Below are 24,343 nucleotides of genomic sequence, written 5' to 3' on the forward strand. Positions count from 1 at the left end.
CCGAGCAAAAGTAAATGAGGCAGGTTTAAAGCTGACATTTTTACTATTGTGTTTCATAACAACACATGGGCTCTGCAGTGTCAGTGGGGGAGATCACTGGACATGTATATATTCCCGGAGCGTGGCTTGTGCAGAATGCAGCGCCGACCCGTCTCTCTCTGGGCACCAAGGGATGGGACGTAAGGTGAAGGTGCTCAATATCCTCTTAACCGAACAGGTCACTTAAAAACATGGAAATAAAAGCCGTTTGTATACTGAAGGATGAGCACGACGTCTATACTCATCCCCATGACTTAGAAAACATCGTCAGCGGTGTTGTTGGAAGCGTTGCTTTTGAATCGCAGGTGGGTTGAACCGGTGGCGGGCAGATAGGCCCGAGCCGCGGGCGGCCACCCTTCCCTCCCCCGGTCGATCTTCCCCTCCCCGGACGCCTTTCCCTCGTCCCCGGCCGATCTTCCCTTCCCCGGCCGGTCTTCCCTATCCCCGCCCGCCTGCCCACCATTCCTTCCCCGGCGGTTGAGATCGCGGCCTGGGCGCCAAACACGCCCGTTTTCCCTCAGAACCGCCCGTGATCAGTGAAAACTCAAGGCCCGGCGTGGGCCCTTCCCGTTACGGAGATTAAACCGAACTGTCACTGCTTACAATCCGGGTTTGTTAAATAAAATTATCTGGTGGATCCGTAACGGTTACCCGTTTCGGTAAGGAAAATCAATCAGTTTTTATGTATGTATCGGAATGTCTATTTGATATACTTGGGACACCAAACGGAAATGGGAGATATATTTGAAGATACCGTTAATTTAAGATGTCTACCTGAAAGTGCTTTATCGGCTGCAATGCGCTGTCGTGGAATCGCACTGCGCGGAAACGGATCTCTCGGCCCATTGTGTCCATATTGATCAAATTGCCTACCTGAGTTATTTCTATTTGTCGTTGGCAAATATCTACCATCCTCTGTGTGAAAATTTTGCCCCTCAGGTCCATTTTAAATCTGGACACTTCTTAAATGTTGTCTGTGACCCACCTTCAACCAGTCCATTCCAGGTACTCTGATGAAGAAGATCTTCATCATATCTCTTCGAAATCTCTTCCACTTAATGGTATATTTTTGTCCCCTAGTTTTATCTACTTCTGATATGGGAACATATTTCCTGCAGTCTATCTTACAATTTAATCTTTAGAATTTCCCCTTAGAATTTGATCTACCTCAATCATGTCTTATCTTAATCTTCTCTGTGCCAGCGAGAATCAACCTCACTTTTCCAGTCTCTCCTTATAACTGAACTGGTCCATTCCAGGCAGCATTCTGCTGAATCTTCTCTGTACTCTCTCCAGCGTTATAATGTCCTTCCTATAGCATGGAGACCAGAACTGCATGCAGGACTCCAGCTGAGGTTTAACCAAGGTTTTATAAAGTTGGAGCATAACCTCCCTAGTTCTATGTTGAATCCCCTGACTTTAGAAGGTCAGTATCTAATTTGATTTCCTAACCATGTTATCCATCCATCCACTAACAGAGAATCTACAAAATACTTGTAAGGGCTAGCAAAAAAATGAAATGAAATGATTCAATTTATTGTCATTGTCAGTGTACAGTACAGAGACAACGAAACGCAGCAGCAGCAGCAGCGGCAGCATCTACAAAATACTTGTAAGGGCTACTTCTGACAGCATCTTTCAAAGTCCATAACCTTTTATAAACTTTTCTGCCAAGAAGGCAAGGTCAGTTGATACATGGGCACAACATCAACCGTGGGTTTCCCTCCCAGTCACAGCCAGCCTGACTTGGAAATATATTGTAATTCTTTCATTGGCACTGGGGTTAAACGTCCTACTCAACAGCACAGTGGGAGTACTTTATCAGAAGGACTACAGCTATTCAAGAAGATGGCTTACCACCAGCTTCTCAAGCACCATTAAGAATGGACAATAAACAATAGCATTTAGTGGCACCTAGATCTCAAGAACAGTACAATACAGGAACAGACATTTTGCTCCCACAATGTCTGGACCGAACATGATGTCAAGGTAAGTAATCTCATTTGCCTGTACATGATCCATGCCCATCCATTCTCGGCATATTCATGTGGCTATTTAAAAATTTCTTAAGCATCACTATCGTATCTGCTTCCACTATCCTTATGTAAAAAAAAACTTGCCCCACTTATATCTTTTAAACTTTGCCCCTCTCACCCTAAAGCTATGCCATCTAGTCTTTGACATTTTCATCCTGGAAAAGGTTCTGACTATCTACCCTATATAGGCCTCTCATAACTTTATATATCTCCATCAGGTCTCTCCTAAGCCTGCAAGATTCCAAGTAAAATAGTCCATCTGTCCAATTTCTCCTTGTTGCAGATTCCAACTAATTAAAGGCAACATTCTGGTAAACAACTTTTGCACCCTCTCCAAAACCTCCCCATCCTTCCTGTATTAGACCAAGCAGAACTGCATGCAGTACTCCAAATGAGGCTCAACCAAGTCTTGTGGAGCTGCATAATGACTTCTTGACTCTTATACTCAATGCCCTGACCAATGAAGGCAAGCATACTAGACACCATCTTCACCACTTTATCTACAAATTTGAACGTTTCAAGAAGCTATGGATTTAGTCCCCAAGATCCCTCTGTCCATCAATGCTGTTCAGGGTCTGACCATTAACTGTACACTCCATCCTGACCTGACATTTGACCTCCCAAAATGTAACACCTCACACTTGCTGGATTAAACTCCATCTGCCATTTCTCTGCCCATTTCCATTGCTGATCTATGTACTGCTGTCTACTTTGACAGCCACTAGTCACAGTCTACAACTCCAACAATCTAGGTGTCATCTGCAAATGTACTAACTAACCATTTACATTTATATCCAAGTCAGTTATATCACATAAGGAGAACATGTGATGGACATGCTTTATTTGCAGTTGCTTTGTAATTTAAAAAATGACCTTTATTAATCAGATATCCTAATGTTAACTGTAAAAGAGCCATACAGCATGAAAATAAGTCCTTGTTGTGTTCCTTCTTATTTCTCTCACCAGAGATGGCACCTAATTCTGAAACTGTGACAGCAAACTGTAACTTCAATTTCTTTCCTGTTGGTTCAGTTTGTGGGTCCAATCTTATCCTGAGGTTCATGTCCATCGAGAGGGGTGTCCAAACTCTGCTTTCACCATAGTGTGCTGTGGTAGCAGTAAGGCTGGAATTTGAAGCACCCAGGAATTGGCAACCCAAATGTCATTAAGAGTGGGGGTTTTTTTCTTCAAATTTGGTCACAAATTCAAGAACCAGAATACATCTAATTCCTTTTTCTGTAAATGAATAGCAGGGTAGAGACACACACCAGATTTTTAACACAAAGTATGTTTAGTGATGTTCACAAATCTTTGGATATTCTGTTTCCTGACATTTTATTCTTTGGTATTTTTACTATCATCTTCCTGACTTTCATTCCCTCTCTGTATATATCTTCCTGAAGATACCAGTTGTTTTATGGATATATGTCACAAATAGCAAAAAATAAATTATGTTAATACAGGTACTTCTGTCAGCTCGAACGCATACACTGTTAATATGAGTTCACAACAATTAAACAAAGTATTTGGTTATCTATGACATTTTAAGTGTACTTATAGTTTTTGATTTCATGACATTTTCTAAGAAATACACAATGGATGTGAGTTGTCTGACCTGATCAAATAACATCACATCATTAGTTAAGAGAGCGCAGCAGCGGTTGCAGTTTCTGCACCAGATGAGAAGAGCTCACCTCCCCCATCCCGTCCTCACCACTTTCTACAGGGGAACCATAGAGAGCATTCTGATCAGTTGCATCTCTGTCTGGTTTGGGGACTGTAAAGCCTCCGACTGGAAGTCCGTGCAGAGAGTGGTGAGGATGGCTGAAAAAATAATCGGGACTTCTCTCTGGGGAAATTTCCCTGGGGAAATTCATGTGATCAAAAAAGAATGCACACTCCACACGGGCACCGCTTGAGTTCGAAATCAAAAGCAGGTATTTGGAACTGTTGGCAGCAACACTACTTGTTTGATCACTGTGCTGACAGAGATTTGATTCTTTCTCCATTGTTTTGTTGACAGTCTGTAAAGATTGGATTATTTTCTTTGATCTTAGATGGAAACAATTGTGCACAGATTGCTTCTTCAAAAAGATATTACAGTATGATCCAGATTTTTGCAATAGAGTAACAAATCCCCTGCTCCTTTTGAGACTGAGTGATGAACATTGTTTTGTTTTTCAGCAATCAACAAATGCTGACAAGATTTATTTTTTTCTTTGGTCTTTACGGGGTTGCAATTTAAAACCCCCCCACTATTTTGGGGTCTTCAGAATTCACATACTTGTTGAGAAGGGCAATCAGCGCAATGTCGTACGCAGTAGAGATACACTGAGCTGCATTCAGATCCTTAATTTGCTGACTGGTGATTTCTGGGAATTTTCAATTTTCTGTCCTTGAAAATAGAAGCATTTCTTTTATTTTTTGAACATAATGAAGATGTTTGTGTTTGAACTCATTGTACAGCTTAGATATTTTGTGCTTCAGTTTCTCCGTGGTTTTCTTTCTGGCAACCCCATGTGGATACTTTTCAGCAAATGATTTTTTCTTGCGAAGTGCTTCTCCAACTGGTTTTCTTGTAGGTTTACATATAATTGGAAATGAGACTTAAAAGGAGCCTGGCCACACTCCATACTCTGAAGAGACTTTGCAGTGAGTGGAGCAGTGAAAATGTAATAAAAAGAACTGTAAGTGTTGGTTTATACCAAAGATGGACACAAAATGCTGGAATAACTCAGCGAGTCAGGCAGCATCTCTGGAGAAAATGGATAGGGGACATTTCAATAAAAAGGAACTGCAGATACTGGTTTATACCACGGAGTATTTATTGGTTCGCTTGCTCATCATTGGTTAAATTGATTAGTCAGCTCATTTGTCTAGCTGCTGAAATGATAATATTTAGGAATTCAATTAGTTCAATTTTTTTGTGTACTTTGGTGTTTATGGTAGATTTTATTGCCAACAGTTTGGATGTCTTATGTTCTAAAATAGACACAAAATGCTGGAGTTACTCAGCTGGAAGGGCAGCATCTCTGGAGAAAAGGAATGGGTGATGTTTCGAGTCGAGACCCTTCTTCAGACTAAACCAGCATCTGCAGTTCTTTCCTAGACATTCGTCTATGTTCTAAATTGTGCTTCCTATGAGGAAAAAACACATGTAACCGTTTTTACTTAATGTCTCCCCTTTAGGGAAATGGAAAAGTATTAATAAAAGGAATTATTACTGGTTTGACACGTGGAAAACATGGGTTACATGTTTGTGCCTTTGGAAATCTTTTTAATGGTATGGACAAAGTACTGGGTATTATTAATATCTTGCTTTTAATCCAAGCTTAGTTCTTTATGTACAACTTTTAACTGTATTTTTGAAGCATTTGAGAATAATGTAAACCAGTCATCAAAGATTACATCACCTCATTACAAATCAATGAATCTGATAATCTGGAGTGATGTTTAGCATGCTGCTAATATAGCCTATTATAATCAGAATCAGATTTTATGACCATGATTTTTATGTGGCTGGTCCAATTTAGTTTCTGCTAGCCATAAATAGGTTGTTTGCTCTTCTCTAGACTACTTGGTGTTTACATAGCACACAAACACAACTTTTCACTGTATCTCAGTACATGTGACAATAATAAACAAATCTCATTACCAATCTACTAGATTTTGTCCATTTATTGGTCAAGTTGAATATCAGTCATTGATTTCAGGAACATACATTTATGATTATTAATTGTGTGTGTTTCATTGGCAATTAAAAAGCTTAAAGAAAGGCTAATTATTAATATGCCAGATACACTATTTTTAAGAGCAGTGGAAACAAACCACAGCAGCTACAGGTACTTTAGTAAAAGTTGTGTACTTTCTTCAGAAAAAAAAATCCAGGGACTTAAGGACAGTATCAGATAAATTATGTGCACAAAATCAAATGCCATTCCTTATCATAAGGTGGACACCAAGTTTGTACAACAGGGACATTATACATTATCCCCATTTTAGTTGATAAAGTATTGTCGGCAAATGTAACCTTACATAGAAAATAGGTGCAGGAGTAGGCCATTCGGCCCTTCGAGCCTGAACCGCCATTCAATATGATCATGGCTGATCATCCAATTCAGTATCCTGTACCTGCCTTCTCTCCATACCCCCTGATCCCTTTAGCCACAAGGGCTATATCTAACTCCCTCTTAAATATAGCCAATGGTCTGAAGAAGGGTTTCAGCCCGAAACGTTGCCTATTTCCTTCGCTCCATAGATGCTGCTGCACCCGCTGAGTTTCTCCAGCTTTTTTGTATGGCCTCAACTACCTTCTGTGGCAGAGAATTCCAGAGATTCACCACTGTGTGAAAAATGTTTTTCTCATCTCAGTCCGAAAAGATTTCCCCCTTATCCTTAAATTGTGACCCCTTGTTCTGGACTTCCCCAACATCGGGAACAATCTTCCTGCATCTAGCCTGTCCAACCCCTTAAGAATTTTGGAAGTTTCTATAAGATCCCCCTGCAATCTTCTAAATTCTAGCGAGTACAAGCCGAGTCTATCCAGTCTTTCTTCATATGAAAGTCCTGACATCCCAGGAATCAGTCTGGTGATACTTCTCTGTACTCCCTCTACGGCAAGAATGTCCTTCCTCAGATTAGGAGACCAAAACTGTACGCAATACTCCAGGTGTGGTCTCCCCACTGAACACTGTGGTGGTGGGCCTAATCTCAGACAACGATGAGAAGGCCTACCGGGCCGATCTAGCACTCTGGATCTTAATGCATTTCGCTGATCTAGCACTGAATCTGGTGCCAGGATAACAGCCTCCTCTTGAACATCAAAAAAACGAAGGAGCTGATAATGGACTTTAGGAGGGCACATCATCCGAGGATGTACACTCCATTGAGGATAAATGGGGATCCTGTGGATAGGGTGAACTGTTTTAAATATCTGGGAGTGCACATCCCCGAGGATATGACATGGGCATCACACACCTCAGCACTCGTGAGTAAGGCAAGGCAGCGCCTTTACCACCTCAGGCAATTGAGGAAATTCAGAGTGTCTCCGAGGATCCTCCAGTGCTTCTACGCAGCGGCAGTGGAAAGCATCTTGTCCGGGAACATTACCATCTGGTTTGGGAATTGCTCTGCCAAGGACAAGAAGGCTCTGCATAGAGTAGTGCGTTCGGCCGAACGCACTATGGGAACTTCACTTGCCCCCCTGCAGGAACTATACATCAGGAAGTGCAACTCCAGAGCCAACAATATCATGAGAGACCCCTTCCACCCCTGCAACGGACTGTTCCAGCTGCTACGGTCAGGCAAACGCCTCCGTTGCCATGCGGTGAGAACAGAGAGGTTGAGAAGGAGTTTCTTCCCAGAGGCCATTCGGACTGTAAATGCCTATCTCACCAGGGACTAACTCTACTGAACGTTTTTCCTTCCATTATTTATTATGTAAAGGTATATGTGTGTTATGATTGTGTTTATAGTTTGTTTGGTTGTTTGTCTTTTTGCACAAAAGTCCGCGAGCATTGCCACTTTCATTTCACTGCACATCTCGTATGTGTATGTGACAAATAAACTTGACTTGACTTGACTTGACCAAGACCCTGTACAACTGCAACAGAACCTCCCTGCTCCTATACGCAAACCTTTTTGCTATGAATGCTAACATACCATTCGCTTTCTTCACTGCCTGCTGCACCTGCATGCCTACTTTCAATGACTGGTGTACCATGACACCCAGGTCTCGTTGCATCTCCCCTTTTCCTAATCGGCCACCATTCAGATAATACCTTAATGGGCATTTGTTCTTTTCTATGCTTTAAAATGTATTTGTATAGGTTTTCTTCTCATGCTGAGTGCAATCTTCCTTCTGTAAAAATAAGTAATTTAAATAAACTTAATCTTAATTAAATAACTATACATATTTCTTTTAGGTTATCACAGCATAGGACCACATTTCAATCCGCGAAAGACGACACATGGTGGGCAACAAGATGAAGTAAGGTGAATGTTATATGTTAGTCTTAGAGTAATACAGCACATATCCTTTGGCCCCACGTGTCCATGTCAACCAGGATGCACATCTACGATATTCCAAATGCCCACATTTGGCCCATATCCCATAAAACCTTTCTATCCATGTAAGTATCCAAATGTCTTAAATGTTGCAATTGTACCTGTCTCAACCACTTTGTCTTGCAGCTCTTTGCATACATACATCATTCTATGTGAAGAAATTATTCTTCAGGACCCCTTTATATTTTTTCCCTCTCATATTAAACCTATGTCTTCCAGTTGTTGATACCACTTTCTTGGGGGGAGGGGGGATACAATTCACCTTGTTTTATGTCCCTCATGATTTTATACATCTCATTAAGGTCATTCCTCAGTCTTTCACACTCCAAGGAACAAAGTCCTGGCGAGACCAACATCTAGCTATATCTCACACCATTGAGTCCTGGCAATATTCTCAAATCTACTTTGCTCTCTTTCCACCTTAATGGCATATTTCCTAATAACCATAACCATACTAAGGGCAGTATGGGTGATCATAACCATACTAAGTGCAGCTTCATCATTGCCATGTAGAACTGCCACATAACATCACAACTCTTGTATTCAATACTGTGACTGATGAAAGCCTGAGTACCAAATGCCCTATTTACTACACTGTCCGCCAATTATGCCATGTTCAGGGAATTATGAACGTGTACTCTTTGCTACAACACTCCCCAGGCCCTACCTTTCACTATGCAAGCCTTACCCTAGTTTTACTTTCCAAAATGTTACATCTTGTACTTATCTGAATTAAATGTCAATTACCATTCCTCAACTCACCTATCCAGCTGATCAAGATTTTGCTGAATTTCTTAACTTTTTAATTGTTTATGATACAATCTATTTTGTTGCAATCTGCAACCGTACTCACCATTCCATGCATATTGTCATCCAAATCATTGATATTAATGACAAGCGAAAATGGACCCAGCATTGATCTCTGTGGCACACCAGTAGTTACACGTTTTTTCTAGTCCAAAAAAACAACATTCCGCCATCACACTCTGCTTCTTACCATCAACCCAATTATTTATCCAATGCGTTAGCCCTCCCTGGATCCCATGCAATCTAACTTTCCAGACTAGCCTATCACGAGGGACCTTCTCAAAGGCCTTTCTGAGGTCAATATAGACAAAGTCCATAACTGTGACCTCATTAATCCTCTTGGAAAAAACTAAGATCCTTCAAAAAACTAAGATCTGTGAGATACAATTTCTCATGCACAAAGCCATGCGGACTACGCAAATGCAGATAGATCGAGTCCCTCAGAATACCCTACAATAATTTACCCACCATTGATGTCAGGCTCACGTACCTGTAATTCCCTGACTAGTCCTTGTTGCCTTTCTTAACTAATGTACAACATTAATGATCCTCCATTCTTCACCTGTGGCTAAAGATAATGCGCAAGATTCTAGGATGCATGTTGTTATGCCCTAAGAGTTATCTATCTTAATGTGCTTTTAGACCGCCAATACCTTCTCGTTGGCAATTTTATATTGTCCAAAAAAAATCACAATTGATGATTTTTAAAAAATGAGAAACTCCTAGGGGATAATAAGGTGGAAAGATTAGGCTTAATCTATATGTACACAATAGCGCAATAATTTTAGGGGCGCCTTACCTCACCATTCGCCTGTGGTGTGCAGTATCAAGTTTTGTTATATTTTAAAAAGTAAATCACTTTAAAAACTTTAATGAACTTTATACTGTGAATGGGACAAGTTTCAACGTGGCAGTCGCGCCTGCGCAGTGCGCTCCTACTTGCCGAGCCCATCAGCCCCGCGTGCACAGTTGGGGAAGGGTTGCTGGGCCTGGCGCCATTTTCATTTGTCATTTTGCCATTTTGATCTAATATTTCCGTGTGTACTTGACTGGCATCATAACGGAGACCCAACAGGTTCACAGGTCACACAAAAAAGCTGGAGAAACTCAGCGGGTGCAGCAGCATCTATGGGTTCACAGGTCGTCTAGTTTGTATTAAAAATCAAAAACAGAATGTTTATGATTTTTCTGTAAAAGGTCATGCTGGCAATTCATTTGTTGCAGTATGGGATCACATTTAGGTACTTTTTATCTTGGAGAATATTTGAAGACCAATCGCATTTTACTCAGTGCCAGGTAAAAGACTACATTTTCTATTTTGAATGGTGTATTCACTAAATTGCCAGGGTACAACTATTTTATTTGCTCACTGTAAGCCAGGAAAATAATGTATTCATTTGTTTGTCATTGTGGACAAAAAGTATTGAGACAAATATTTACGAAAGTAAGTCTTTGATAAGTGCTAATCATCCGTGCTGTTGCTTAGGGTTGTTAGGGTGTATGACAGCCAATCATAGATAAATCGGGTGGGTGTAAAGTACGAGTACTAAAATATTTGTTGTACAAGAGTTGATGTGGACAAGCTTTTCCCTTTGAGAATAGGGAAGATTCAAACAAGAGGACATGACTTCAGAATTAAGGGACAGAAGTTTAGGGGTAATATGAGGGGGAACTTCTTTACTCAGAGAGTGGTAGCGGTGTGGAATGAGCTTCCAGTGGAAGTGGTGGAGGCAGGTTCATTGGTATAATTTAAAAATAAATTGGATAGGCATATGGATGAGAAGGGAATGGAGGGTTATGGTATGAGTGCAGGCAGGTGGGACTAAGGGGAAAAAACATTTGTTCGGCACGGACTTGTAGGGCCGAGATGGCCTGTTTCCATGCTGTAATGTTATATGGTTGTTATACAAGGTAAAAAGATTTTTTGGAAGCACACCTATTGCATTATTTTTGGAAGGTGCAGTCATCTGTAGTTGGCTATAGGCAAATGGATTTCCATCATAATGAAGGAGAGCAATAGGAATACATTCACGTGACACTGAAATTCCATGCCATAGGCACAAACCTGTTTAGAGTCCCAGAGTAATCTAGCTGTGCAACACAGAAACAGGATCTTGCCCCAACTTGGACATGCCTACCAAATAATATAAAACCCGCTTGCCTGTGCCTGTGCCTGGCTCATATTCCAGTACACCTTTCCTTTCCACGTCACTCTCCAAGTGTCTTTTAAATAACATAACTGAACCCTCTTCTGCCACTTCCTCTCGGAGCTGGTTCCATACACCACTCAGATTTCCAGCATTTCTTATTTTCATATTAACCATATAACAATTACAGCACGGAAACAGGCCATCTCGACCCTTCTAGTCCTGTTGCCTATTTGATCTGTAATGAGTTGACTCGAACACACATCAAGATACAACACATATTTATTAAATCTTCATACAGCAAGGATCTGCAGTCATCACACATCCGAGCTGCTATTCATTCTAACTAGCGTAAGCAGGCTCTTGATAATATGAAGCAAAGATGAAGCACATACTAGGCGGAGTTACTACTAACAAACACTATAATTGGCTAGTATGAAATAGCCAATCTACATCCTTCCTTGTAGAAACAAAAGAAGCATCGGTGGCTAAGCAATATAGGTGGAATGTTAATAATACATTTGCAGAATTACACAAAATCGCCATATCTAACGGGTGGCCTGCAAACCCTTCCGGCCTGTGTGTAGTACGAGTCCGCCTCACCTCCTTTCACTGGAGAAGATATCGGGGAGGGAAATCGGGAAATGGCCGGCGGCCTGACAGGCAGGGAAGGTGACGAGATAGGCGAGATAGGTCAAACGCTGTGGGGAGACCGCAGTGGGAACGATAGGTGACAGTGGAGACGTGGGGCCGACTGTGGGAGGATATACGAAACGCGAGACATCAGGATAAGGAGTCGCAGGACGCGGTTCCTTCACCGGAAGAAGATGTCGGTGGCTAACGTGGACCACGGGAGAGGGGGTGCTGGGTGTGGCAGTAAAGGCTGCTTTTGCTGATGTGGCTTCAGGCTTTTGCAGACGGCGCAACCTTCGCTTTAATTCTCGTATGTATTTGGTCATTCCGGGCCAGTAAAACATGCTTTGTGTCCTTTGGAGGGTTGCCTCCACGCCAGGGTGGCCCCTGTGAATGTCGTCAAAGTATTTGTCCCGGAGGGCTGCTGGGACCACTGCCTTGTGGCCCTTGACAATAATTCCGTCGTGTACTACTAGTTCATCGCGAACCTAGTTCGTCGCATATCTTGAGAGGGGTGTTGTGTTGTTTATCCGGCCAGCCGAATGACTGCCGACAGCAATTGTAGGGTCTCATCACCAGCCGTGTGTTCTGCCTGTTTAGAATCCAAGAGTAATCTAGCTGTGCAACACAGAAACAGGATCTTGCCCCAACTTGGACATGCCTACAAAATTGTATAAGACCTGCTTCCTGTGCCTGTGCCTGGCTCATATTCCAGTACACCTTTCCTTTCCACATCACTCTCCAAGTGACATAACTGAACCCTCTTCTGCCACTTCCTCTCGAAGCTCGTTCCATACACCACCCTCTTTTTTTTTCAGATTTCCAGCATTTCTTATTTTCATATTGTTGCCTATTTGATCCATTGAAGAGGTGGGAGCTGAATTTCATCACAAGACACAATAGCTTTCATAGGATATTGAATTATTCGTTGAGCAACAATGTCAGATGAATCCATTGGTTCTTGGGGAATTTAACATGGGAATAGGACGTAAGGCTGTGCGTTTTACAGGTGTTGTTTATTTAGGTTTGTTCCAATGTTCAGACTTATGTAAAAATGATTGCAACATTTCTGGTATTATGGACTTAGCTCCACAATTCCAATTGGAATAGTCTGTTTTAAACAGATCTCTTTCTTCGTCTGTTTAACATATACCGTTTTTGTACAATTTCTACCATTTCAAGCTTGTACTAAATGCAAATAAATATGTGATTTTGCATAATATGATTTTTAAGAAGGAACTGCAGATGCTGGAACAATCCAAGGTAGACAAAAATGCTGGCGAAACTCAGCGGGTGAGGCAGCATCTATGGAGCGAAGGAATGGGTGACGTTTCAGCTCTTGGAATTAACTCATACCGTGGGACAGGGCTGCACGTCAAGCCAAATATAACAACCCCTCTACTCAACCATGTATTCCATTTCATTGAAATCTGAAGAACAGATTCAGAACAGAATACATGCAGTCAATGAATCTTGAAACTGAGCATTTCCAGAACATACTGTGTCAGATAATATAGTTAAGTAGTAAGAAAGGGACTTATTTTGGGGAAGTTTAAATTCTTTATTTTTATAATAAAGAAAAACTTTGTAAATTAGTTTAACATTCTTACCATATCAAATTATTAATAAGATTTAGTTTATAATGAAAATAAGGATGAAACACCATCATAATATGCAATACTATAGTTGAGGCTCTCACCACGGTCTTTTCTATACCCCAAAACTCTGCTCTCACTCCCCATCCCCCCACTTGTAACAAGGGCAGAGTCCCCCTTGTCCTCACCTTCCACCCTACCAGCCATCACGTACAACAGATAATCCTATGACATTTTTGCCACCTCCAACGAGATCCCACCACTGGCCACATCTTCCCATCTCCTCCCCTGTCGGCTTTCCGCAGAGACCATTCCCTCCATAACTCCCTGGTCAATTCTTCCCTTCCAACCCATACCACCCCCTCCCCTGGTACTTTCTCTTGCAACCACAGGAAATGCTACATTTGTCGCATTATCTCCCCCCTTAACTCCATCCAAGGACCTAAGCAGTCTTTCCAGGCGCGGCAGAGGTTCATCTGCACCTCCTCCAACCTCATCTATTTCATCCGCTGTTCTAGCAGTCAGCTGCTCTACATCGGTGAGACCAAGCTTAGGCTTGGTGATAGCTTCGCCCAACACCTCCGCTCAGTTCGCAATAACCAACCTGATCTCCCGGTGGCTCAGCACTTCAACTCCCCCTCCCATTCCGAATCCGACCTTTCTATCCTGGGCCTCCTCCATGGCCAGAGTGAGTCCCACTGCAAATTGGAGGAGCAGCACCTCATATTTCGCTTGGGTAGTTTACACCCAGAGTTAAAAAAAAATCGAACTCGTGGTAAGCACGGAGAATGAATGTAGTGGGTACGTCGGAGCTCGGGGACGTCTCTTAGTGCTAACGGCAGGTACTCGGGAAGACTCGCTAACGGCAGGTAAGCACGGGAAGACTCGTGAAGAATTTTCAACATGATGAAAAATGTCCACGAATACCAACGAGTGGCCATTACCGTAAATCTCCGAGTTCGAATCAGGGCAAACTCGGGAGAACTCTTGGAATTAACTCGTACCGTGAGACAGGGCTTTTACTTTGTTCATCAACCCCAATGGAATGTTGAAATTGTAGTATGTAATAGATAAATGGAGTTATTCCAAACTGTCATCATATAAATGTTTTAGCATTATTCTGCACAGGGGATATTCAGCTGGAATCCTTTCCCTTTCAATTGTTGTGAACTTTACAGGATTTCATAATACAATAGGTTTTGAAAGTATTATTAAGACCTCTTTTGCTAATACATTCCAGGCACGTGGGAGACCTTGGTAATATTGAAGCTAATGAAGAAGGTGTGGCTGAGTTTCAAGTAGAAGATCATCTTCTTAGTCTTTCAGGAACTGAGTCTATAATTGGCCGGGCTCTGGTGGTAGGTATTAGAAGCGGCTGCATTTGCTCATTGGGTAGAGTATTTCATATCAAGCTATTCTCCGTGCACTCTGTTGCAACAAATACAACAGTCTCTTGTGCCTCAAAGCAAATTTGTATGCAGGTGCCTTTTGCTTTATCGTAACTTTAACTATAAATCAAAAGATAAAATTAACTCTATAACTAACTCTATTTAAATTAACTCAGTAACTAAACTCTCTATTTAATTCTACAAAGCAGTGCAGCCAGAATCTGCTTAACTATTTTGTTAAAGCTTTTTGCACTTCCCAAATGAACAAAATATCTACTAATTATTGCAGAAATTATTTAAAAAAAACAGCATTGTCAATAATCAGGTGCAGTTTATTTTCATTTTTGTCTTTATCTGATGCTCAACAAAACATTGATGCAATCAGACTCATTGGTCAGGAATGGAAATTATACTTTGATTTCCTTTCCTCACAAGATTCCAGGCACTATGGCATTACTTGTACCATCCATTAGTTGGCCAGAACCAAATCAGTGCAGACCAATAGACCAGGATCTTAACTTGGTACAAAAATCATAATGCTGGGAAGGACTCAGTCAATCGAGCAACATCAATCGAAAAGATGTTGCTTGACTGACTAAGTTCTTCCAGCATTTCATTTTTTGTTTCCGATTCAAGCATTTGCAATTTTATTTCTTTCCATTAAATTTGGTAGTCCTTGTTCAGTATGTTGAATTTCAACACCTTATCAACAGAACCATTTAAAAAGCTATTTCACTATTGTCAATACAACTTTTTAATCCTCCAGTGTGTGGTGAATGAAGTAATTAGTCATCTCCATTCAATCTTATTTTTTAAATCATCAGTTTTTAAAGTTATTTCACAGTTTGTTAAATGCGGTAACTTGATTACAACTAGGGAGTTTGTATGAATGTACATTCTACCATCATAAACAGGATTATATTTTGGATTTATGCACTCACCGCCTGTGATTTTTTTTGCTCCAAAGTAGGAAAATCTTTTATTATAATTTTATGAAATGCTTTAATGTATGCTTCAGTTTTGTGGTTACAGATAATGTTAATGATTTCTTAATATTCAGTTTATCCATGCTACTGCTTGTTCAATGAACTTGAATTGTGCCTCCTATTAATAACCATTTTTCCATTTTTGAATTTCCAAATTGAAAGTTTTCAATTTTTTAGCTATTTATAAAATATTTTAATGCTTTTTTTCAGGATATTAAACTTAAAATTTATACAATATTTAAAATGGTGAATTTTGTAAAATTTGAATATTTTGAAAAGTAAACCAAATCCAATTGCAATACATCTGCATATTTAATCAGCCCTTTGAAGCTGGATAGAAAAAAGCAGGTAACTCGGATTTATCTATCAGCTACCAGTGGATTGATAAATGAAATGAATTTGCAACAATTCAAAATAATATTAGTTTATTTTATAAATAAGTTTCAGGTTAATCTTTCTAATGTACAAATTTTGCACTCCGTGGTAATGCAACAGTGCTTGTTGGCAGAGTATTTTCTGTGACCGCTTTGGCATATATTTCCATTTCCTGACTTTGGCTGCAGTGAAGCCTTAATTTTAGGGTATGACTGTCATCCAGCAATTTTGATGTCATCAAGTTGACTGTATGCCCAATCATTTTGAAGAATTCTTGTGAACAGTAAATCAGAAAGTAGAAAAGTGCATTTTCTAATCTTGTCACTTTCAAAGGATCTCTGTACAACCTGCTAGTCTGATTTTGTTTGTTAACCCTTGTCTGGAATCAGAGTCCCTCGATAAACTAATGGTGTTTTTCAAACTGGTACTGAGGTACTGAGAGAGTTGGCTTCGGAAATGGCAAAAAAATAATTGATGCCTATCATAATTAGTGATCCTTGCTTCAATAATGCAAAATAGTTATCTCCCAAATTGTGCCCACAAAATAAGCAATAACTTTTTATAAATGATATATATTAAATATACAAAGTGGACAGATTGTTCCATTCAACTTTATTATAAATCCAATCGACTCATTTCATGCCAGGTTATCTTTCATTACTTTTTCCCACTGTGTGATAACATTCAAGAAAAAAATGAGTCAAACAGTCTTTCCATTAACTATGCTGAATGACGTGGAAACAGATACATGTTAGTGTAGACACACAAACAAGAGTAACCTTGTACGTTCTTCCATAAAATACTTTTTAATCTTTCTACACAGAGGCAAGAAGGAAAGAGGGAATGTAGGATAACAGGCTGTTGGGAATAATACCTGGCATTCTTTGGAGCCACTTTCACCAGTTCTTAATGCCCATATAGTTTTTGTCAAAAGTGACAGGTTATGTTTGCTCAAATTTGAATGGCATACTGCAACACAGAGTGAATGTTATCTTGTATTTTCAATGATCTGCACTCCTGGTTTTAACTCCAGCACTTGGGTTTAACATTTAGCATATGGTAAATTGTGCAATGGCAATTAGATTAGCAGTCTAAATAAATAAAAATTGGGAGGAGTATCAAATGGTCTAATGACCCGAGAACAAACATTTACAAAACTCTGTTTTAGTAATATCTGTACACCTTATCTTCAGATCCATTATTTATTGAATGGGTTGGTTTTATTTGTAAACGATAAGAATTTTTAAGATGAAAGAACAAAAAACAGTACAGTACAGCATAGAAACAAATGTTAATTTTGTCATAGCTGTCCTTATTTACTCTGAATGCCATTACCAATTTATCCAGTGTTATAAGCATTTTCATATTTCACATAGTGTTGAGTTACAATTACCTTGTGAATGCTGACATTTCAATCTAATAATAGGTAAACAGGAATCCTATGAGTTACAGCTAGTGCTGTTCTAATGCATGTCTCCATAAATTATATATAATACACGGGTAATAAATTAGGAAAATGATTTGCATTATGCAGGCCAAATCGGTTGTAATGAAGATTTCAATTTGGAATGAGAGAATCACTTAAAAGTTATTTTGGAAATGAACAAACAGGAAAAATGCTGTCTTGGATTTAAACAGTAGACAATAGGTGTAGGAGTAGGCCATTCGGACCTTCGAGACAGCACTGCCATTCAATGTGATCATGGCTGATCATCCCCAATCAGTACCCCGTTCCTGCCTTCTCCCCATATCCCCTGACTCCGCTATTTGTAAGAGCCCTATCTAGCTCTCTCTTGAAAGCATCCAGAGAACCCGTCTCCACTGCCCTCTGAGGCAGAGAATTCCACAGACTCACCACTCTCTGTGAGCAAAAGTGTTTCCTTGTCTCCATTCTAAATGGCTTACTCCTTATTCTTAAAATGTGGCCCCTGGTTCTGGACTCCCCCAACATCGGGAACATGTTTCCTGCCTCTAGCGTGTCCAAACCATTAACAATCTTATATGTTTCAGTGAGATGCCCTCTCATCCTTCTAAACTCCAGAGTGTACAAGCCCAGCTGCTCCATTCTATCAGCATATGACAGTCCCGCCATCCCGGGAATTAACCTTGTAAACCTGTGCTGCACTCCCTCAATAGCAAGAATGTCCTTCATCAAATTAGAGGGACCAAAACTGCACACAATACTCCAGGTGTGGTCTCACTAGGGCTCTGTACAACTGCAGAAAGACCTCTTTGCTCCTATATTCGATTCCTCTTGTTATAAAGGCCAACATGCCATTCGCTTTCTTCACTATCTGCTGTACCTGCATGCTTACTTTCATTGACTGATGTACAAGGACCCCAAGATCCCGTTGTACTTCCCCTTTTCCCCAACTTGACGCCATTTAGATAGTAATCTGCCTTCCTGTTTTTGCTACCAAAGTGGATAACCTCACATTTATATGCATTAAACTTAATCTGCCATGCATCTGCCCACTCCCCCAACCTGTCCAAGTCACCCTGCATTCTCATAGCATCCTCCTCACAGTTCACACTGCCACCCAGCTTTGTGTCATCTGCAAATTTGCTAATGTTACTTTGAAGTCTAGGTACACTACATCCACTGGCTCTCCCTTGTCCATTTTCCTAGTTACATCTTCAAAAAATTCCAGAAGATTAGTCAAGCATGAATTCCCCTTCGTAAATCCATGCTGACTCGGATCGATCTTGTTACTGCTATCCAAATGTTCGGCTATCTCATCTTTTATAATTGACTCCAGCATCTTCCCCACCACCGATGTCAGGCTAACTGGCCTATAATTCCCTGTTTTCTCTCTTCCGTCTTTCTTAAAAAGTGGGATAACATTAGCTACCCTCCAATCCATAGGAACTGATCCTGAGTCCATAGAACATTGGAAAATTATCACCAATGCATCCATGATTATCACCAATGCATCCTACATTTACTGTAGTCACTTCCCCTTCAACTCCACCTTTATACTCCCAATTTGTCAATCCTTCCCCCCGCCACTATTTAGTTTAAACCCACACGTGTGGCCCGAGCAAACCTGCCTGCCAGAATGTCGGTCCCCCTCCAGTTAAGGTGTAACCAGTCTCTTTTGTACAGGTCACCCCTAACCCAGAAGAGATCCCAGTGGTCTATAAATCTAATCCTTGCTCCCTGCTCCAGCCCCTCAGTCAAACATTCAGATCCCCTATCTCCCTGTTCCTGTCCTTACTAGCACGAGGTACTAGAAGCAATCCAGAGATAATCACCCTAGAAGTCCGGCATTTCAGTCTTCTTCAGAGGATGGTAGGGGACCTAATTTCCATGTAATCTTCCCATAGTAATCGCACACAATTCATCTTAAAAGCAAATACTTTCATCAGAGGTAGCCATTGAAATTGACGAGCAATAACTTGTACTTACATTTGTACAAAAATACTCTATTAAATGATATGACATACAGCCTTTTAATGTTTAGCTGGCAGTAACAAAAATAAACCTTTTGTGTTTGAAAAAACATTTATTATTGAAAATCCTGCAGGAAAATTATCTCTACCTACCTCCCATCCCCCTTTCTCCATTTGCACAACTGTCTTTATATCGTGGTTTTCAATCACACAGGCCTAAAACTATCATATATTCAGAACTACCTAATTGAAGAGAATTAATTTTATTTTGAACTTCGCTGAAATTCAAGAAAAATAGCAAATTACTTAATATGCTGTGATCAAGCTAAATTAATTTGAGTTACTAAGCATAAGTTTATGTGCTTTGCATCAGATTTAGCAGTTTGTTAATCCTTTAATAGTTTCTATGGATTGAACATTAAAAAAAAATCTACATTTATTGTTGTAGCACTGTTTAATTAATACTGAGTGTAATTGTACGAAATTGTACAAAAATGAGTATGATTTTACTTGATAACGCAATTGTGCAAATACATTTCTTTATTAAGGCATCGGCATGTGACCTGAATCATTGTTTAATTAATGACCTTAGTCTTAGAGGGACACTACTTTGGGAATACAGTGTGCCCATTTTCAACCAGGTATGAAAGACTGACATGTTCTGATTTAAAAACATGATTGCTCTAATATTTAAAGAAAAATTTAGTTTATTTCAACAAAAATTCCAATTTACACAGGCATTTTATTTCGTTGTCAGAGATAAGGTCTCTGTAATCAGCATAACATGCAAAGTTTAAATGCTGACATTACAAGTGTAAGATGAACATTTCGTTTGATATATTCTCCCCTCATCTCAGTCAGGGGAAGAAATTGTTTTTTTTAATTGATTATCCAAAAAAATGAGAATATACAATTGGAGAACATTAATCGATTAATTGAATGGCCTCTCCGAAAGCTTAAACTCATCTAAATAATGCATGTTACATCTGACGGTTAAGACTAAATGTTCCTTAAAGTTACGTTCTAACATTTTTACATTTTGCAGATTCGGGCGGAAGAAGATGATCTGGGTAAAGGAGTAAATGAAGAGAGCCTTGCAACAGGGAATGCTACAACAGGTTTAGCCTGGGGCGTCATTGGAATAGGTGAAGTTGTTGCCAATTAAAGAATTTAATACTGCAGCACAAAATTTTAAGCAGGAATCTGAATTAACAGTAAGGCAATGTCAGTAAGCATTTTGAATTTGCATTTATTATTCATTAATCTAGGTTGATGCATGGAAAATTGTTCCTGTTACTGATTTGTTTCAGTTTGCTTTTAAATTATATGTTGCTGTTTGGCTGTCTCAATGAAAGAAATGTAACTTTGTTTGTTGTACGAAACATAATTAAAATTGATTTTGTTTTAGTTTAGACCTTGAATGCATGGCTAATATTGATGTAGAATTTTAATCCTGGATCTCATGCTGTACTACTTGCTAATTTATGTACTTGGCTCCCTCCTTTTATCTAAAATGAAATGGTCAGCAGTTTAAATTTTCTCCAAAGACCACTGGGTTGGTCAATGCTATGGTGCAGCACATAAGAAGGATTGATGGGGGTTCTGTTACATAGGTTAAAATTGCAACACAGCTAGTTTCACAAGTCCAGTGACCCAGGTTTAATTCTGACCTCCAAAGTTATCTATATATGGAATTTTAAGTTATCTTTGTGCCTCCAAATGCTTCACTTTCCTCCAATATCCCAAGGATGCATAGGATGGTATGTTAATTAGTCACCGTAATTGTTTTCTACTAATTTGGTGAATGGTGGAATCAGGGAGGAGTTGATGGGAATGTGGAAGAATAAAAATGGGATTGCTGGAAATGGGCACTTTATAATCGGCCTGTATCACTGGGGCACCAGACCTGCTTTTTTGTTTAATGGCTCCATGACTTTATGACTTGACATGGTGCTGCAGTGCAGATCCACAACGGGCGTTAATAGGAAGGGATTAGTAGCAGAGTGATTAACAAAATCAGCTAGAATCTAGGGATCATATTATTGATCAACAGGCATATGAATCCAATTTCTGCAGCTAAAGAATTTGAGTTTGTTAAATTAATCTGGAACTGAAAACATTAGAATTGAGAAAATAAAATTTAAGGATTGTTGTTCAAACTCGTCGGATTTGCAAATGTTCTTCAAAATTGACCACTTTTTAATCTGGTTTGGTTTATATGTGATTCTTAACTCTCACCTGAAATGGCATTGCCACTCTGCCTTGGCCTCCCTTTCCTCTTTCATATTTTCAAAGGATGGTGAGGAAGACTATTTGGAAAAGCAGGGAGATAGCATTGTTGTTTCTTGATGTTGGGTTGGAATGACACTTTGAGCACCTTCAGTGGCTACAGTTCACCAGAATAATTCAAGAAAGATTTGCAATTGCTGGAGCATGATATTTGCCCACACCCCCAAGGGAAACATGATTTTATCTGCAGCTGCCAAGGTTGTTGAATTGAGCTTCTATGTTTTAATTCATTACAAGGTGATTCTGCCAGTCTCCGTTTTATAGATTTGCAATACCATCCTGTAGATGGTTTATGCATGCAACCAATCATATAGCTACCTCAGCACCACTAATCCCACCTTAGGTATCATTTATCATAACACCCACTTTTCCCTCTGCGCGGTTCAGTAGCAGACTGGAGCCAGCCACTACTTATGTGTTGTTTAAGTCTGAGTATGTATTAAAGACTATTTCAAAGTCACACGTGTGTAATGTCTCATTTACATGGTGTCAGATAGAGACTACTCGCGTCTCCTGTTTACCGGTTTTTATTTCTTTCATTACGTTTTTATTTTCATTTTGACGATGGCTTCCTCTTGCCGAAAGCCTGCCCAGCTCATCTTCGATTCGGATATCGCTGAGCGCTGGGCTACTTTCGAATTGGACTACCGCCACTACATGAACATCGCGCATCGCAACGAACCAGATGAAGTCAAGGCCTCTCTTCTACTCAACCTTGCCTGCCCCGATGCCATGAGAAGAGCGAGGACTTTCCGGTACTCCCTAGCGGTCCTGGGTGAGGACGATCAGGTACTGATCCCCGCAGAAACAGCTGACGACCCGAATGTCCTGATACGCAAATTCAGGGAGATTTGTGACCTGCCCTCTAATCATATTTTAGAAAGGACACGATTCTTTACTCGCAAGCAGTTGCCAGACGAACCTGTTGAGGGCTTTATCGCCGATTTACGCTACCTGGCCCAGAGGTGCAGGTTCGAAGCCATGACTGACCAATTAACGAGAGACATTCTGGTGACAGGGATGCTCGATCAAAAGCTGAGATCGGAGCTCCTTCGCAAACCAGATCTGACCTTAGACGAAGCCGCGCATGCCTGCAGAATAGCTGAGGTCATTGATCCACCGAACAGTCAGCGTGATTCAGTCACCAAATCGATTAATCTAACTGGGTTCAATAGACCGCAAGCTCAAATGGACAATACGAGGTTTATGTCCCGGGCCAACCCCGCGTCTGGTAACGAGCCCCCCAAGAAATGCCCGAATTGCAATTATCTGCACTACAGGCAGTCGCCTTGTCCTGCCTATGGAAAAGCCTGCAACTATTGTAAAAAATTGAACCATTTCTCTGCTGCCTGCCGTTCTCGTGGGAAGGTTCCACCAGCTTCCAGACCTAACCTAAACATGCTGATGCAGGTCGATAACAAATACGGCTCCCCGTCCTTGCTCGGCGCTGCCCACGATGCTGATCCAATTAATTCACAAGGGGAGGCAAGTGTGTACTCCTTCATGCACCTGGCCGGTTACCCGATCCATCTGTTCTGATAACTCAACAATTTCGACTTTCACGCTAAGCTCGACACGGGGGCGAAGGTGAACGTAATGTTAATAAGCCTTTTCAAGAAGATAAGGAATAATGAGCTCCTGATTACAGACCGCTCCACTGTGCATGCTTACGGGGGCGAGGTGCTGACACCGCTGGGAAGAGCTACTTTCACTTGTGTGCTAAAAAAGACAACGCGTGCTTTGACCTTCTACGTTTTGAACTCTGACTATGTGACTCTGCTGGGCAACCAGGCATGCCAAGATCTGGGACTGGTGTCATTCGACAGAACGGTTCACAAATTGATGATATCGATGGACCCGATAAAGGAATACCCTGATCTGTTTGATGACAAACTGGGCAAGCTGCCTGTCACATACAAAATATCTACCGATCCAAAGGTAGCGGCTGTTATTCGTGCACCGCACCGAGTGTCACACGCCATGAAGGACAAAGTTGAGTCCATGTTAAACGACATGGTCTCCATGGGCGTGCTAGAAGCGGTCAGCGAGCCCACCGAGTGGGTGTCCACCATGGTTGTCACGTTAAAAAAGGACAAGAATGAGATCCGTGTGTGTATTAACCCTAAAGACTTGAACCTTGCCATCAGGCGCCCCCACTACCCCATGAGGACAGTTGAGAATGTTGCTGCACAGGACGGACAGGCCACCGTCTTCTCTGTCCTCGATGCAAAGAGCTCGTTTTGGCAGATACCATTGGACAAGGGGTCATCGAATTTAAGTGATGAACTGACACAAGTGAGTCCTATGACGGAACCAAGCAGGGCCAGAGAATTACATGCCAATAATAAATGTCTTTGGAGAGCGTTTCCTCAAAAAGTCCTATCAGGAGTGAAATTAATCTGGAGATAAGTCCTAACAGGACTGGGGTCCCCAAGAGAGAAAGGGATTTAAAGGAGGAGGTCAAGAAAGGCTAGGATGAGGTAGGGTTTTGAATACTAGCCCCATGTTTTAATTAGATGATAAAGGCAGAGTTGGAAGGTATACCCTTAGAAAGTATTTGATGATATGGAGAACAAGGAGGGAAGAGAC

At 40.7% G+C, this 24,343-nt stretch overlaps 1 protein-coding gene across 2 annotated transcripts; it reads left to right on the forward strand.

The window, feature by feature from the left end:
- The first annotated feature begins 87 nt into the window (after positions 1-87).
- On the forward strand, positions 88-22,214 carry LOC129702640 (superoxide dismutase [Cu-Zn]-like). 2 transcript variants are annotated; one of them, XM_055644491.1, is made up of 6 exons: positions 88-344; positions 5,265-5,358; positions 8,000-8,069; positions 10,173-10,244; positions 14,564-14,681; positions 20,511-22,214. In XM_055644491.1, the coding sequence occupies exons 1-6, from the start codon at positions 231-233 to the stop codon at positions 20,628-20,630; spliced, it is 588 nt and encodes a 195-aa protein (XP_055500466.1). In that variant the 5' UTR covers positions 88-230; the 3' UTR covers positions 20,631-22,214. The 2 variants fall into 2 exon arrangements, with proteins under 2 accessions (XP_055500466.1, XP_055500468.1); XM_055644493.1 differs by lacking the exon at positions 10,173-10,244 and having other exon boundaries at positions 93-344.
- The last annotated feature ends 2,129 nt before the right edge of the window (positions 22,215-24,343 follow it).

Source organism: Leucoraja erinacea, chromosome 13 (genome assembly GCF_028641065.1).
Source record: "Leucoraja erinacea ecotype New England chromosome 13, Leri_hhj_1, whole genome shotgun sequence".
Lineage (NCBI taxonomy): Eukaryota > Metazoa > Chordata > Chondrichthyes > Rajiformes > Rajidae > Leucoraja > Leucoraja erinaceus.